This window comes from Rhinatrema bivittatum, chromosome 2, assembly GCF_901001135.1.
Source record: "Rhinatrema bivittatum chromosome 2, aRhiBiv1.1, whole genome shotgun sequence".
In the NCBI taxonomy this organism is placed as follows: domain Eukaryota; kingdom Metazoa; phylum Chordata; class Amphibia; order Gymnophiona; family Rhinatrematidae; genus Rhinatrema; species Rhinatrema bivittatum.
This window is the reverse complement of record NC_042616.1, coordinates 331,014,788-331,032,262: the sequence shown is the minus strand read 5'-3', so window position 1 is coordinate 331,032,262 and position 17,475 is coordinate 331,014,788. Positions and strand designations below refer to the sequence as shown.

At 44.4% G+C, this 17,475-nt stretch overlaps 1 protein-coding gene across 4 annotated transcripts in view; it reads right to left on the bottom strand.

Moving 5' to 3' along the window:
• KBTBD2 (kelch repeat and BTB domain containing 2) overlaps positions 1-17,475 on the bottom strand; it is an 80,988-nt gene that overhangs the window by 38,906 nt on the left and 24,607 nt on the right. For 2 of the 4 annotated variants that reach the window (XM_029589791.1, XM_029589792.1), the window contains exon 2: positions 8,773-9,287. The exons of 1 other annotated variant lie outside the window; for it this stretch is intronic. In XM_029589791.1, the coding sequence (XP_029445651.1) occupies positions 8,773-8,942 (170 nt within the window). In that variant the 5' untranslated portion in view covers positions 8,943-9,287. Of the gene's footprint in view, positions 1-8,772; positions 9,288-17,475 lie in introns of those variants that run through there. One more of the 4 variants, XM_029589793.1, reaches the window with a different exon arrangement.

Genomic DNA, 17,475 nt, shown 5'->3' with positions numbered 1-17,475 from the left:
AAATTAACAGGTTAAGTACATTTCTCCTTCCTCTGTTTTCTGCTACACTAATCCAGAATGACTGTTCTGGGTGGGAGGATAATAAACTTGCATATAGATTGCTTGCTTTATAATCTGTGTTCTTTTTCATGAGAACATCCTATTTGTAACCTTTTGATCATAAATGTAATATGGACCATGTGACAACTTTACAAATCTTTGCTAGATATACAGCTTCTTCTTACACTCAATATGACTGATCTCCAATTGAATGGTTCAGATTTCTGATAGAGCCTGATTTCTTTTTAAAATATATTGTTCCTTAACTCCTTCCTTTGTCCAATTTGCTATGGCTGGTTCAGTTGTTGCCTAAACTTTATACTCCTTCAAAATGAATTTGACTTTCTGGAAAAAAAGTTTGAGACCTCTAAATATCTCAGCAAGATTTTGATTAATTTTAAGTAAAAGTAGAGATCACTTCTGGTTATGCAGAATGAGTTGAATTTAATTTTTATTGGCAGATCAATTTAAAAACATCTTGCTAATGTTTAACATTAGGATAACTGCTCTTAAGATAAGAACTTTTGATCCTATTAAAGGCACCATTACTGAAGTCTTCATTAACAAATTTAATATCCACAGTGGATAAAACTGCTCTTTGGACTGTGCTTAGGCTCCAACTACTATCAAGTAAGTTTCCAGTGTCTCTGCATTTATAACATTATGATTACCTGAATCCAAATTTACCAGTGCGCTTAAAACCTTTTAATAGACCCTTTGTACAGAAGCTAAAATTGGAGAAATATCTGCATTGCTAGAAAAGTTTGATGAAGCTTTGCAAAATGATTCAAAAGAATGCCAAACAAAGATACACTAAGGAAGTGATCTTATATTTTAACATTTGCTTATAATAGGGATGATAGCAAGGAGCATGAAAAACCTTTAACAACTAAACTAGACTTGGATTAGATCAGTGGCTTCTAGATATTTTAGGAGGTTGACCACGCCTCAATTCCATTAGATGTCATAAAGTGAACAAAGAAGTAGATAGATCAAATGTCCTAAAAAAAATCCTTATTAAAATTAAGAAAGTTGCCCAACAATTGCCAGACTCTGGCCGAATTTCGCCCACAGAGGGGGCTGCTTCAGGGGCTACAACAAAAATTGCACATAAGTCACATATAAAACATATAAAAATCCCACATAAATGTAAATATATTAAACACAAAGACATAAATAAGAGGTAAGAACAAATTAAGCTACATATAAAAATACCCCATGAATATAAAAAAAAAATATATATATGTGTGTGTGTATGTATATATATATATCTATATATATAGGTTGGAACTGCCATGTATAATGAATAATAAAAGACAAGATTATGGCACCAATATAAAGTGAATTGGGAGAAAATAAAAATAGAAAAATAAAAATAAAAATCAATGAGAGATCTCTCTCTCTCTCTATATATATATATATATCTATATATCTATATATCTATATATCTATATATCTATATATCTATATATCTATATATCTATATATCTATATCTATATATCTATATCTATATATCTATATATCTATATATCTATATATCTATATATCTATATCTATATATAATTTTTTAATTTATTTATTTATTTTCACTTTGGTGCCAAACATTGCATTCAAACTTCTGCTTCCTGTAACTACTACGTTAAAATGACAAAGGGTTCCACTAAAGCAGAGGAAGCTATGGCAGTTCTCCGAATAGGTAAAAATAAACTACTCCACAGTTACAATTCAAGCTTATGCTTGTTTTCTGTACTAGTCAAGTCTTAAGTATCTACTTTAAAAAGAAAAACTAATAAAATGAGCCAGTTTATGGTCCACCATAGAAACAGTTACAAAGTACAATTCCCCTTTGCTATACAATTAACAGTTATTCTGCGGTTGAGGTAATCAATCTTTTTTTAAATAGATTTTTCACATCTAAATATTTTGTGTTTTCTTTTTTTCAAATGCATCGCACCGATTAAGCTACTTGTTCCTTTTTAAATAGCGTTTATATCAAGAATTGCGCTGTGTTCATTATGTGCCACTCACATCACCAATATGAGCAAGTTTGCTTACCGTGAACAGTGTTTTCCGTAGATAGCAGATTATTAGCCATGCTGTCTTGGGTACGTCTTCCGTGCTACTAGGTGGTGGAGCTCCAAGTCTAGCAAAGTCTTTCAGCTAGGTGCTACCTCATATCTTCTCCGATCCACCTCAGGCTCCTCAGTCAGTAATAAAGCAAGTGCGGTGTATGCTGGAACTGTCAGGTGAGGCGGGCGGGTCAGCATGGCTAATTCATCTGCTATCTACGAAAACACTGTTCAAGGTAAGCAAACTTGCTCTTTTCACATAGATAAGCAGCTGAATTAGCTATGCTGTCTGGGAGTCCCCAGCTGATGTATTGAGCATGGAAGAGTTAATTGAAGTGTAGCTCAATACCGAAGTTCATGGCGGACAGGTCCTATGAAGGCTGCATGTGAGAGGAACGTGTGCTCTTCTGTAGGATAGTCCAGCCCATTATTGCGTCATCCTTTGCCTGTTTATCCAAACAGTAATGGGATGTGAAAGTGTGTAGCGACGACTATGTTGCCGCTTTACAAATGTCTATGATGGGAACATTATGTAGATGAGCCATCGAAGCTGCGAGTGCACGTGCTTGGTGCGCTTTCGGAGTTGTAGGTAGAGTCTGCGAGTGTTGCTGGTAGCAGAAGCGAATGCAATTGTAAATCCAGATGGATAGAGTTCTTTTCATTACTGGACATCCTTGTGCGTTCGGATTGAAGGAAAGAAAAAGTTGAGATGATCTGGTAGGTGAATGGGTGCGCTGCTTATAATAGGCAAGCGCACGCTTGCAGTCCAAAGTATGTAGTTTTTCTCAATCATTCGTATGAGATTTTGGCAGAAAAATTAGTAAGGTTATGGTTTGGTTTATATGGAAACTGGAAATCACCTTTGGTAGGAATTTGGGGTGAGTTCGCAAAGTCACCTTGTCATGGTAAAATTGAAGGTAAGGGGGGTAGAGGACTAAGGCCTGTAATTCACTAACCCATCATGCAGAAGTTAAAGCTGCTAGAAAGAGTACTTTCCAAGACAAGTATTGGAAATGACAAGTGTCTAATGGTTCAAAGGGTGGAAGCATTAGTTGTTCAATGACAATATTAATGTCCTACGGTACCGGTGGTTTTTGTAAAGGCAGACGTAGGCGTAAGGCACCCTTCATGAATCTGGATACTAGTTCATGACATGAGATGGGGTTTCTGTTGAAGTTTGTGGTAAGCTGCTACAGCACTTAAATGAACTCGAAGTGATGATGTCGCAAGGCCTCTCGTGTAGAGCAAGTGGAGGTAGGATAGAAGTTGCTCAGGTGAACAAGATAAAGAGTCAAGATTCCTGGTGGAACACCAGGCAGCGTAGCTATTCCATTTTCTATTGTAATTAAGTCTAGTGGACCGTTTCCTAGAAGACAGCAAGATATCTTTAAGATCAGATGAAATGTCTAGGTGTTGGTATGCGACCCGTTCAATCGCCATGCCGTGATATGTAAGGACAAGTGAAGCGGGTGAAGAAGAGATCCCTTGTTCTGGGTGAGTAGTTGGGGGCTGCTGCCCAGGGGTATGGGATTGCAAATTGATAGGTGCAAAAGGTAGCTGTACCAGGGCTATCTGGGCCACTCTGGTGCTATTAGAAATAGATCCACTCTGTCTTCTATGCATTTCTGGATCTTAGGGGATAAGAGTGGAATCGGAGGGAACGCAAAAAGGAGGCCGTGAGACCAATTCACTAGAAAGGCTTCCAGAGCGAGTCGACGAGGGCTCAGGCACACTGAAGAAAAGGCTTCCAGTTTCTTGTTCTCTGTTGCAAAGAGGTCTATGGAAGGGAGACCCCATACGGAGAGGATTTGATGAACTACTGCCTGGTCTAGTTCCCAATCATGGGGATGAAAAATTCTGCTGAGCTTGTCTGCTCTGGAGTTTTGGATGCCGGGCAGATAAGTTGCTTGAAGAGAAATCTCTCTCTGGTGAGCCCATTCCAGGATCAGGACAGTTTCTTTGCAAAGGTTCCAAGAACCTGACCCTCCTTCCTTGTTTATGTAAAACATTGTTACCTGGATGTCCGTGTGAATCATTTACTATCTTCCCTCAAAGAATCTTTGAAGGCTTGAAGGGCGTTTCTCACTGCTTTGAGTTCTAGGAGGTTTATGTGTTGTGTCCTTTTGTACGCAATCCATAGACCTTGAGTTGTTAAGTGATCCAGATGAGCTCCCCAACCTTTGGGGGATGCACCCGTGGTATTATCTGATGACCAAGGGGTCGTAGATGCGAGCCCGTCTGTAGCATTGACGGAGAAAGCCACCATTGGAGGTCTTTCCTCATACTGTCTGTCTGTCAAGGTAATTGGGGTAGACAGTGAATGAAGGAATTGGATCCATTATGACTTCAGGCCCCATTGCAGATGACATGTGTAAGCATGAGAGGGACCACATATATGGCTGCTGCCATGTGTCCTCGAACAGTTAGTATCTGGTGAGCTGTTGCGGTTATGTTGTGGAGTAGATCCATAGCCAGCGAGGAGAGGGCTAGAGCTCTCAGATGAGGGAGGAAAGCTTTGTCCTGAATTGTGTCTAAGCAGGCACCTATGAATTGCAAAGTCTGAGTAAGCTCTAGGTTCATATCGTAATTTATGAGAAGACAGAGGTTGTCAAGACAGGAAATTGTGAGGAGATTGGATTGCAGTAGGTCTTGATTGGGTGCTACTAGAAGCCAACTGTCCAGATAAGGGAATATCTGCATCCCTGACGACGAAGATGCGCCACTGCGAGACTTTTGGTAAAAACTCCGGGGGCAGAAGAAAGGCCAAAAGGAAGGACTTTGTATTGAAAGTGTTGGTTGTCCACTTGGAAGAATAGGTACCGCCAGGAACTGGGGAGCATTGGGATATGTGCATACACATCCAATCCCCTGATTGAAGATAGAGAAGGAAGGATTTGAGCGAAGTCATTTTGAATTTCTGCCTGTAGAGGTGTTTGTTGAGGGATCGTAGATCCAAGACTAAACGCAGACCTCCCGATTTCTTGGGAATTAGGAAATATTGGGAATAGAATCCCTGACGGAATACTGCGGAAGGTAATTTCTGAATTCAATTGTTGTGCAGAAGCATTTGAAGTTCCTTCAGAGGTTTTGTGAAATATTAATTGCTTCTGTGGAACCTAATGAGGAAGGGTCGGGAGGGAGGAAAAGTGAAGGGTGTAACCCTGACGTACGATTGTAAGGACCCATTGATCCGTGGTTATTTGATTCCAGGCTGGTAGATATTTGGTTAATCTGCCTCCCACAGGAGAGGGTTGTGACGGTGGCAAAGGTAGGATCAAAAACTAGATTGAGGCTTTGCGGGTGGAGGATCCGCCTGCTGCCGTGGTGGACGGGCAGCCCTTGCACGTTGACGTGGTGCTTGAGCTTAATAGGGAGGTTGGCGAGGCTGCTGGTAGGTTTGAGGTTTAAAGTATGAAAAGGGCTTAAAAGAAGGACATCTTGATTTGGATAGAATGTGAGGAGTAGTCAAGGAAAGGACGGCCGTCTTTTTGTTCCTTGAGCTTAGCTACCGTTTCGGTAAAAATTTGTCTCCAAACAAATTTTCGGGTTGACAGGATAGATTCGCCAATTTTTCATTGACCGTCCCATATGGCGCAGGATCGCAACCATGCCAAGCATCTTGCTGCAACTGCGTTTGCTGAAGATTGAGGAAATATCAAATCCCTCATAGATAGATCGTAATAAGTGACGAAGCCCTTCTTCGATGTTATGATATTGACGAGGAAGGGCAACATCCGGTGAAGCTTGTGGCATGGACAATTTCAATGCCTGGAGATTCTCAAAACAGGTATTGGGTTATGTAGAATTGATGATTCTGGATGCGTGGATTCAACATTGTGGACTGGAAGGATTTCTTTGCAAAATCATCCAGTGACTTTTGGTCCCAGTGTGGTGGGGTATTAGCATATATTCTTGCTTTTCTGGCTTTTTGCATTGCGGATTCAACTACCACAGAATTATGAGGTAGTTGAACCGATGTATAAAAAGAGTAATCTTTCATCTGGTATTTGAAGTCTATTTTCCTTGATTTAGGAGGACTGGTCAATGGCGTGTCTCAGGATTTTTCCATCAGAGCTGTTAATACCAGGTGTTGCGGGAGAGAGTCACAGGTTCTGTAAGAACGTCGAAAATCTTCAATATGCCAAGCATTTCTTGGCAAGGGATCAGGAAGTCGACGTGTCTCTACGTTCAAGAGTTGTCCTACTTTTTCAATAAACTGCGAATACGTCAGGTCTTCTAGAGGCGAAGACTGTTCTGGGGGAACCTCTGCCAGGTCAGAGGGGTAGCCTGTGGATGAAGTATCCGTATCTGTTAAATCGTGTGTCAGAGATGGTGGTTGAGTGGAAGGGACCTTTGGTGCTGGTCCTGGAATGACTGGCTCCACTGCAGGATGTCATGCGTTGGCAGGTACTGAAGGTTCTTTGTGAGGTGTTAATTGCTTCTGTGGAACCTAATGAGGAAGGGTTGGGATGGAAAAACTGAGTCAGTATGGTTGTGATTTGGGTCATGGCTTGTGCAGCCAAGCCTTAAGTGGAAGGAGTCACCACAGGTTGAGGTGGAGTGGGGCGAAGCCCTTCTTGAAGTGGTCCCCTTTTTTGTGGAGGCGGTTTCAGTGGCAGAAATTGTGGAATATCTAAAGGTTGTTCTGGAGCCAGAGGCCCTTCCCATGGAAGGGAAGTAGAAGACATCTCTCCCGGTGAAGAAGGAGAAGTGAATGAACGAAATGGTGAAATCTCTGTCCAGATCCCCCATTGATGATAGCGACGCTTCCCGAGGCCTCTTATGGCCGGAATGGTGCTTTTTAAATTGACTGATAGGTGTCCGCGTTGGTTGTGCACAGACACGCTTCGTCTGTGGTGAGTCGAGGGTGCGTTGCAGTGATGCTACTGCAATGCGCCGGCATGATAAAGCTTCGGCGCAGAATCCTCTTTGCGCATGTACATCGACCACTCTGCTTCGCTTCAATGAGTTGACGCTTTGAAGCAGTTTTCAACGCGTCTGTGAAGCATGCGGCCGCGATGCCACCGACGAATCACCCGCTCCGAGCCCCGATCACAGCCGGGAGAGCAACTGCGGGTGTCCTGAGGAGGGAGGGTCGATAGAAGAAGCCCTCCTCGATGAGGGGGTGGTTCTCTCTTTGGGCCTGGGGAGGATCTCACCAAGGCCTCAAAAGGGCCATAAGAGCCCGTAGCAGTTAGTTGTAGCTCCTGCATTTTTGCAGCCTGTTGACACTAGGCGCTTGGAGACATGCGTCCACAGTCCTCACAATTTAATTGGTCATTGGATGGTCCCAGACAAATATAACACCTTGCGGCCATCGGTGGCCGACAGTTTTGCCGCAGGAGCAAAATTTAAAGCCAGGAAGTGGCATTGTCTATTGATGATTTTTTTGACCAAACCTTTAAAGTTTGAGTAGATTTTCTTTTTCTTCACAAAGTTCTCACAGGAGAGCAGAGCTTCGCCTGCCAACTGCCACACGGAAAAAAAACTGACTGAGGAGCCTGAGGTGGATCAGAGAAGATATAAAAGAGAGCACCTAGCTGAAAGACTTTGCTAGACTTGAGAGCTCTGCCACCTAGTGGCATGGAAGACATACCCAGACAGCATGGCTAATTCAGCTGCTTATCTACGTGAAAAGCTTTTCGCCAATTAAGTACATTTTCAGGACACCCGCAGTTGCTCTCCCGGCTGTGATCAGGGCTCGGAGTGGGCGATTCGTCGGTGGCATCGCGGCTGCATGCTTCACAGATGCATCCACTCCCAGAGGACAGACGCGTTGAAACTGCTTCAAAGCGTCAACTCACTGAAGCGAAGCAGAGTGGTCGACGTCATGCGCAAAGAGGATTCTGTGCCGAAGCTTTATTATGCCGGCGCATTGCAGTAGCATCACTGCAATGCACCCTCGACTCACCACAGACGAAGCGTGTCGGTGCACAACCAACGCAGACACCTATCAGTCAATTTAAAAAGCACCATTCCGGCCATAAGAGGCCTTTCTAATTTCTATTTTCACTTTCAGCATAACACTATTTATGGCTCCTGTCCCACTTTGGTTTTTCTAAAGTTACCGGGTTCCACTACAACTAGGAACTGTGATCTTTTCGATTAATTCTTTTTCTATAGTGTTTTCAGTTTTTGTTGTTAATCTTGGTCAATATTTATACTGAATTATAGCACTGCATTTTTTGTAAAATATTTGTGGATCAATAGAGGAATAGCACAAATTTGAAATATTTAGAAGTATCATCTGCACTTCCTGTTACTCCTGACCCCACCGACACTGTTTTAAATGATTCCACATTTTTTGACCAACATTGTTCTTAACATTTCCTCAAAGCCCATCACCTTATATCCTTTTCCAATTTTTAATATTCTATTTTTGTGATTTACATGCAGTTGTGTACCAACATTGGTTTGATTGTGAGTTAAGTACTTATATACAAAATAAAAATTCCTTTTGAAAGACAAAGAAAAGGTAATAATACTAAGCCATTTAAGAAAAAAAGAGTAACATTCCTAAAATAAACATTTTCATATAATAATAAAAAATCTTTCCTAATGACAATATCATTTTTGCTAGGTGTACATATCTCTTCAGCCTCAAAAACAAAAAGGACATTTTTCTTTACCTGAATAAAGCAAGTAAGACTATATAACACCTACCTGAAATAAGAGCTGCATGTTGCAAGGACCATCTTATGGCAGGGGAATTCAGTGCCCTCAACAATTAATACTATATCAGTTAGCAATTGCTGTTCATAGAACAATTTTAACTGCTCCAGCAAGGATACAGCATACTCCGTATTGATCTGCCTCTCATCCTGATTGGACATGATTGTATTCCATTAATTTTTCCAGGCCCAGGTAGAAGAGCTAGAAACTATCTTCAGGATAAAGTGAAAGCTGTAATGATTAATCAGGATAAAATACTGCAAGAGATTCCAATGGCAGTGTTCAGAGCTGGCAAAGACACATTCAGCAAGTGTCCTAGACAGATGATCCAGCGAGGTTTTCCAGGGTCATTCTACATTAACTGGGTGTCGCAATCTTTTGTCCAGAGATTTTACAAGAGGTCCCAAAGAGCCGCTGATGAGCTTTGCTGTGGTGCAGCACATTAGTAAAAATGCTAGGTGTGAGGTAGACTGCATGGAAATGTCCGATCAGCGGTTGTACTTCAACTAAAGAGAAAGACAAGACACAGATGTATATTTATTGTATTTACCCTCCAATTTTAAGCCATTTTTCTTAAAGAACATTAAAAAAGTAGATAAACCAAAGTTTACTTACCCGCAACAGGGGTTCTCCATAGAAAGAAAAAACAGGCCACACAAGTAAGTGATATCAGATGGCACAGACATGGGCATGCAAGTCCTTAGCTCAGAAAAACTGAGGTTTGTATGGGAAATCTGGTACATCAGATCCACACAAGTCCCCTGTCTTTCGCAGCAGCTCCTCTTGAACTCTATGGGAGGAGGGTGGGACTGTAACTAATTTATCTTGCCATCTAAGGAGAACACCTGTTATAGGTAAGCAACTTCACTTTCTCTGTAGACAAGAAGGACAAAGTGGGCCACACAAGTGGTGACTCCTAAGTTGAGGGTTGCGAATTGATTTTTTTTTTTTTTTTGCAACCAGAGAATACGGAAGGTAGGAGAGTTGAAACTATTACATGAAAACATTGAGTACTTTTTATCCCAAATGGGTTACACCTTGTTGTTCTAGGTATAAAAAAAAAAAAAAAAAGTTTATGAGATTGAAGGTGTCTGATCAGAGACTCTGGTAGAGTAGTATAGTTGCCTGGAAGATGTACCGTATTTTCCGGCGTATAAGACGACTTTTTAACCCAAGAAAATCTTCTCAAAAGTCGGGGGTCGTCTTATACGCCGGGTATCGTCATATAGGGCACACCTGCTCTCTGACCAGTTTCTCTCACACACACAGGCTGCCTGCCTGCCTCTCTCTCTCTCACTCACTTCCACCCCCCCCCCCCCCCCCCCCCCCCCCCCCCCCGAGCACAAATAGTAGCTGCAGCAGCTTCCTCCTCCAGCCCCCGCAGGCCAAGAAAGAAGAAACCCATCGGCCGCGGGAGGCTCCTGCTGCTGTCTCCTTTCCCGATTACCAGCTCCTTCGACTGCTCGGGGCCGTTCCTGTATCGCCGCTGCTATTTTTTCATGCGGCACGGCTTTCTCCTTCCCGCGCACCGCACTGCCGTTGCCGCTGGGCTATCAGCACGTTCAAGCCCAGCGGGAACGGCAGCGGTGCAAAAAAAAAACAAAACTGTGGCATCCGCGGCTGCCCTTTTCTTCTTCCCGCCCCCCCCCCCCCCTTTGAACCTGAACAGGAAGTGATGCGCGGGAAGAAAGAGCTGCGCCGCGTGAAAAAATAGCAGCGGCGACAGCAGGAACAGCCCCGAGCAGTCGAAGGAGCTGGTAATCGGGAAAGGAGACAGCAGCATGAGCCTCCCGCGACCGATGGGTTTCTTCTTTCTTGGCCTGCGGGGGCTGGAGGAGGAAGCTGCTGCAGCTACTATTTGTGCTGGGGGGGGGGGGGGGAGTGGAAGTGAGTGAGAGAGAGAGAGAGAGAAGCAGCCAGCCTGTGTGTAAGTGAGAGAATGCATTTGATTGAGAGCATGTGTGTGATTGAGAGAAACTGGTCAGCGAGCTCATGTGTGTGAGAGAATGAAAGTGACTGCTCAGAGAGATGACTGATGTGTATGTGAGTGTGAGAGAGAAAAAGCATGGAAGTGAGAAATCTGGGTATGTGAGAAAGCATGGGAGTAAGAAGCCTCATTATGTGAGAGAGAGCATGGGAGCGGGAGGGCTGGCTGTGTGTGTGCATGAGAGAGAGACTGGTTGATAAGGTGACGGTGTGTGTGAGAGAAAGAGACTGGTGTGTGTGAATGTGAGAGAAAGAATGTGATTCAGGGAATGAGAAACCTGTGCACGTGGAGAGTGAGCATGGAAAGGAGAGACTGGTGTGTGTGTGTGTGAGACAGAGAAAGTGATTATGAGAGTGAGAAGCCCGTATATGTACGGTAAGCAGAACACGGGAGTGGGAAGCCTGTGTGTGTGTATGGCATGAGAGAAACTGTTCAGGAAGGTGTCTGGTGTGTGTGTCAAAGACTGTTTGGGAAATGATTGGTGTGTGAGAGACAGAAACTGGTCATGGGGGCATGACTGGTATGGTGTGTGTGTGAGAGACATGGGCCCTAAGGAAGAGGAATAGGAGAGCTGCTGGAGGGGGTAAGGAAAGGTGGCTTTTTAAGTTATTTTTCTTGATTGACTGCCATTTTAATTATTTAATATTATGTGTTGTGTCTGCTTTTTTGAAATATTTTATTGGTGTTTGGAGAATGTTTAATAGTTTTTATGAGTTTTTAATTGTTGGATGTTATTCTGTTCATAGCTGTTTTGAAACATTTATTCTGCTTATTAGTATAGTTTTACAATTATTTAAGTGTGGGGATCTATAGCTGCTTGCTAGTTCTGTTTTCCTAATAAGAGGTATACTGGTTTTTAGGGCCTGATATACGGTATTTGTAGTGTTGCCTTTTCATAGATAGGGTTGCTCCTGTTTGAGTGTAAAATTATTTTTTTTCTTAAAAATATGTATAAAAAAGGGGGGGGGGGTCGTCTTATACGCCCAGTCGTCTTATACGCCGGAAAATACAGTATTTTATTGATGTGTATGTTCCTGTCTAATATCCAAATTCATATTTTGATTGCCTGCTGGTATAACATTAGAGACCCTGTTCCTTCCTTGCTTGTTTATAATACATTGTTATTATCTAGTCTGTTTAAATCTGAAATGCTTTGCCTGCAAAGAAAGGCTTGACAGTTGCTCGGAGTCTGTAAATGGCTTTCATTTCTAGTACTTATAAATGTAGATATTTTTCCTTGAATAGATCACACCCCTTGCAAGAATAGGGTGACAAAATCTGCTCCCTAGGCTTGAACGGAAACATCAGTTGTTAAGATTTCCTGAATACAAGGAAGCCATTCCTTCCATTATCCTAAGAGTTGATTGTGGGGTTGAATCCACCTCTGTAGAGAAAGTTAAAGGAATAAGATTAGTTTCCTGAAGAACAGGGATTGGGAATGATGCTAGTGATTTTTGAGATGCTACTGTGAGGTTCTTATGTGCAGCTGCACAAGGCATGACATGAACTGTAGCTGCCATGTGACAACTCCTCCAGAAATTTCCTGAGACAGAACTCTAGTTACAAACAAAACAAGCTACTTGTATCAGTTTTTCCATTCTCTGAAGAGACTGGAAGGCTATCCCTGCTTGAGTGTCCAACTTTGCCCCATGAATTCTAGCTGAGCAGCTGATTTCAGCTGGGATCTCATAATTTATGACAAACTCTAAACAGAAGAGTTTAAATTGTGAATGGTGTGTACATTTTTGCATTCTGTAAGGATCTACTAGATATCAGCCAGTCTAAGTATGGAAATACAGAAAGATGTTTTACTTAGTAAGGCAGCTACCTCAGCTAATCATTTTATAAAGACTCTTGGAGCAGCAGCAAGGCCGAATGGAAGAACTTTATATTGATAATACTCTTCCTATAGTGTGAACCAGAGATGTTTCCTGTGACTTGAATGGATGAAAATATGCATACTTGAGGTCTAATGTGGTTAGCCCATCATTGCTATCTAGATTGGGGAGAATAGTGGCCAGGAAATGCTTCTTGAATTTTTTGGAGATAAAAAGTTCAATCTTGTCAATCTGACAGGTAGAATATCTGATTTCTTGGGATAAAACCCCTTGTTCCTAGTAACAGGGGTAACCTGCAACATGCTCTGTTGCAGGTTACCCCTGTTTCTGTTAAGGGTGGTAACTGCCACTTCATGTTATCCACATGAAACTGGCTCCATGGCCAGTGCTGACAGGACTAATTTGTATTTTAAGATGAGTACTTGATCTTTGGCAACTAAGACTGGAAACTGAGCTTGTACCCCTTGTAAATAATGCTTAGGACCCAATGTCTCAAGTGATTACAGTGACAGATTGTAAAAACACTGTAACCTTCCCCCACTGGAAGGTTATTTGAGATTGATGCTGTAGTCAAATCTAGGTGAGGTTTGTTTTTTTGGAATGCTTGTTGCTAGATTTTGGCTGAAGTATATCCCTGTTACATGACCTATTTTGCTGCTGTTGCTGCTGCAATTGAGGTTGTGGATGCTGGCAACATCATTGGTATGGATAAGGAATAATCCTTCTAGGATAATAAAATTGTTTCCTCCAAGACTGAGATGGATAATATCTTCTGTGAAGATGATCCATGGTAGCAGTAGTTAGCATCTACAACACTAAACAGTAGTCTTAGATGAGGCCCACCATTTCCTTCACTTTGTCACCAAATAGATAGCCCCCATCACAAGAACATCTACCAATTTACAATGTACATTCTCACAGCCCAAGTACCCTAAGCCAGTGCTTCCCAACCAGTGTGTCGTTAAACACTGGCAGGTATGTCACGTCTCCCGTGTCCCACTGCCCCGTTGTGCTTTCCTTCTCCCTTTTTCCAGCCCCTGTGGGCCAATTGGAAGCCTCCTTTCTTCCTACCCACGCACAGGCCAATCGGAAACCTCCTCCCTTCTACCTGCCAGTGGGAGTAGGAAGAAGGGAGGAAGCCTTTGATTGGCTGGTGAGACAGGCATCAGAATGCCAAGGGTGGGGTGGTGGTGAAGAGGAAACCCGACCCCGAAACAAGGCCACCACAGCCTGTGGCGGCGAAGAGGAAAACCCGACCCCGACCAAGCAAGGCCGCCACAGCTCGTGGCGGCGAAGAGGAAACCCGACCCAGGCCACCACGGGAGCCCATTCCCGTGGTGGCGCAAAAAGAAAGCCCGCCGGAGTAAAGCCACAGCAGAACTAGAGCCCATCCCTGCAGTGAAGGAAGAATAAGAAACAATATCTGAATACAAGAAAGTAAGAGAAACCAGGGATGTATGAGGAAGTAATGAAGAAATTACTTACCTGATAATTTCGTTTTCCTTAGTGTAGACAGATGGACTCAGGACCAGTGGGTATTGTGCTCTCCTGATAGCAGATGGAAGACTGAGTCAGACTTCAAAGCTGAAGTCACTCTACATATACCTGAGCAGCAAGCTTAGCTCTTCAGTATTCTCCTCGAAAAGCCATTGTGGATATGTTTGCTTAAATAAACTGATTAAACTTGAACTGGTTCAACTGATTTCCAAACTGGAGATCGCCAGTGTACTCAACTAATTAACGCAGACACCAAAGTATGGGTGTCGAACTGGGGTAGGCTATGGCTTATCCATATTTGCTTAGTCTCCAGATTTGTTATCCAAGGTTCTCGTTTTCTGGAGCAGCCATGGGTGGGATGCCGAGTCCATCTGTCTACACTAAGGAAAACGAAATCATCAGGTAAGTAATTTCTCCATTTCCTAGTGTGTAGCCAGATGGACTCAGGACCAATGGGATGTACAAAAAGCTACTCCCGCACAGGGTGGGAGGCTGCTCGTGGCCCACTTAGAACTGCCCTTGCGAAGGCTGTGTCCTCCCTGGCCTGAACATCCAGGCATTAGAACCTGGAGGTGTGTAGGGAGGACCACGTTGCCGCCCGACAGATCTCGGCTGGCAACAGCAGCTTAGTTTCAGCCCAGGAGACTGCCTGGGCCCTTGTAGAATGAGCCTCGACCTGTAGAGGTAATGGCTTTCCTGCCTCTATGTAGGCTACCTTGATTACTTCTTTGATCCAGCGGGCTATGGTCGCCCGCAATGCCGCTTCCCCTTGTTTCTTCCCGCTGTGAGGAACAAACAGGTGGTCTGTTTTGCGCAAAGGTTCCGATCTTTTAAAGTATCGACTAGGATTCTGCCGACATTCAGATGGCAAAGGAGGTATGAGTCTTCCGAGTCCTTGTGCTCATCTAGAGATGGTAGCGATATGGTTTGGTTCATGTGGAACTGGGAAACCACTTTCGGTAGAAAGGATGGTACAGTACACAGCTGTATGGTGCCCGGCGTGAACCTAAGGAATGGTTCCCGGCAGGATAGTGCTTGAAGTTCGGAGGTACGCTGAGCTGAACCTATTGCTACCAAGAATGCCGTCTTTAATGTTAAGAGAGATAGTGACAGACCGCATGTTGGTCTGAAGGAGGCCCCGGCTAGTAAGATTAATACTAGATTGAGATTCCATAGAGGCACCAGCCACTTTAGGGGTGGTCAGAGTTGTTTAATTCCTTTCAGGAAGTGGGACATCAGGATGGGTTGGGTAGCTTGATACCGTCCGCTTCTGCTCTGAAGCAGGGCAGAGCAGCAACTTGGACCTTGAGGGAGTTGAATGACAACCCCTTTTTCATACCGTCCTGCAGGAACTCCAGGATCGTGGGAACTTTGGCTGACCGCGGGAGAGTCCCGCTGTCCTCACACCAGGTCTCGAATACTCTCCAAATCCATATGAAAAACAGGGATGAGGAGAACTTGCATGCTCAGAGCAGGGTGTCAATCACTGCCTTTGAGTAACTGCACTTCCTCAGTCTAGTCCTTTCAAGGGCCAGACTGTGAGAGAGAATCAAGGCGGATCTTCGTGGAGGATCGGGCCCTGCTGGAGAAGGTTCCTGTGTGGAGGTGGGCAGAGAGGGTTCCCCGCCAGTAGTCTTCGCATGTCTGCATACTATGGTCATCTTGGCAAGTCCAGGGAGACTAGTAGAACTAGTCCCCTGTGATGCTCTACCTTGCAGATGACCCTGCCCAGAAGTGGCCATGTGGAAAGGCGTACAAATAAGTCTTCCTGTGGCCAGGTCTGGATGACAGCGTCGATTCCCCGGTATTGTGGTCCTCGTCTGCGGCTGAAAAACCTGGGAACTTGGGCATTGAGAAAGGTTGCCAATAGATCCATGGCTGGGAGGCCCCAGTGATTTACTATCAGTTGGGAGGCTGTGGTCTACTGCGTCCATTTCCCTGGATCTAGGTTCTCACTGCTGAGGTAGTCTGCTGAGACGTGGTCTTTTCAAATCCGTTGTAGGTTTACCTCCGCTCATGCCCTGAGGGGGACTTGAAATGCAGGCACACTAGTCTGAGTGCTCGAACTTCCAGGCAGTTTATGTTCCATTTCGCCTCTCTCATTTCATTGTCCCTGGGCCATCAGTTCCTGACAGTGGGCCTCCCTGACCCTCTCAGGCTCGCATCCGTGGTGAACCAGATCCAGTTTGGTGTGGATAGGCTTACTACTCTGCCTAGGTGGTCTTCTTGTAGCCCCCATTGGAACTGAGCCCGAACCTCTGCTGGTAGTTGGAGATGAATTGAGTAGTCCTGGGACACTGGGTTCCATCCTGACAGCAGGGAGCGCTGGAGCAGTCGCATATGGGCCCTTGCCCATGGAACGACCTCCAGGGTTGATGCCATGAGGCCGAAGACTTGAAGGTAGTCCCCATACCTTGGGGTGTGCATGGGTCATCAATTGTCATAATTGTTGCAGTTTCCTTCTCCTCGGAGGGGGAAGGAAGACTTTGTTCTGTTTGGTGTTGAACCGGGCCCCCCACCAGGAACTCTAGTGACTGAGAGGCTGTAGACCACTTTTGTTCATGTTCATGACCCATCCGAGCTCCTGCAGTTGGCTCTTTATTCTGCTGGTCACATGCCTGCTATCCTCAGAAGACTTTGCCCTGATCAATCAATCGTCCAGGTAGGGATATACCAGGATCCCTTCCTTCTTCAGTGTTGCCGCCACGACCACTATAATCTTGGTGAAGATCCTGGAGGCGGCTGCTAAACCAGAAGGTAGCGCCCAGAACTGGTAATAGTGACCCAGCATCGCAACGCACAGAGTTTCCATGTGGAAGTGTGGCATCCGTAGATGCAAGTTGACGTTCTTGAGATCCAAGATGTGTCGGATGACCCTTACTTCTTGGGAACGACAAAATAGATAGAACAGCATCCAGTAGTTTGCTGGGGCATGGGCACCGGAGTTATTGCCTTCAGACTGAGTAGTCTTGTAAATGTGGTTTCTACTGCCAGTCTCTCTTGGCGTGGAAGTGGCAGGGTAATCTCATAAATTTGTCTTGGGAGATGCTGCGGAATTCCAGACAGTACCCCTCTCGAATGATATTTAGGACCCATTTATCCGATATAATTTCGACCCATGTTTGATAGAAGATGGCAAGTTCACCCCCCTATGGATGAGCCGGTCTCTTCTCATGGTGGGGTATGGCTGGAGCCTGCCCCCGGTCCTGCTCCCCTCTTGGTGTGTCAGCTCCGAAAGGACTGGGTCCTTCCGGAGGGGCGAGGTACCTGGAACAGTGCGTTCCTGTAGGGTCTAAAGTGCTGCAATCCTCTTCCCTTGGTCTTTCTGGGGGAGGAACACTGGGGTGTTTTACCTCTAACTTCCGGTAGTCG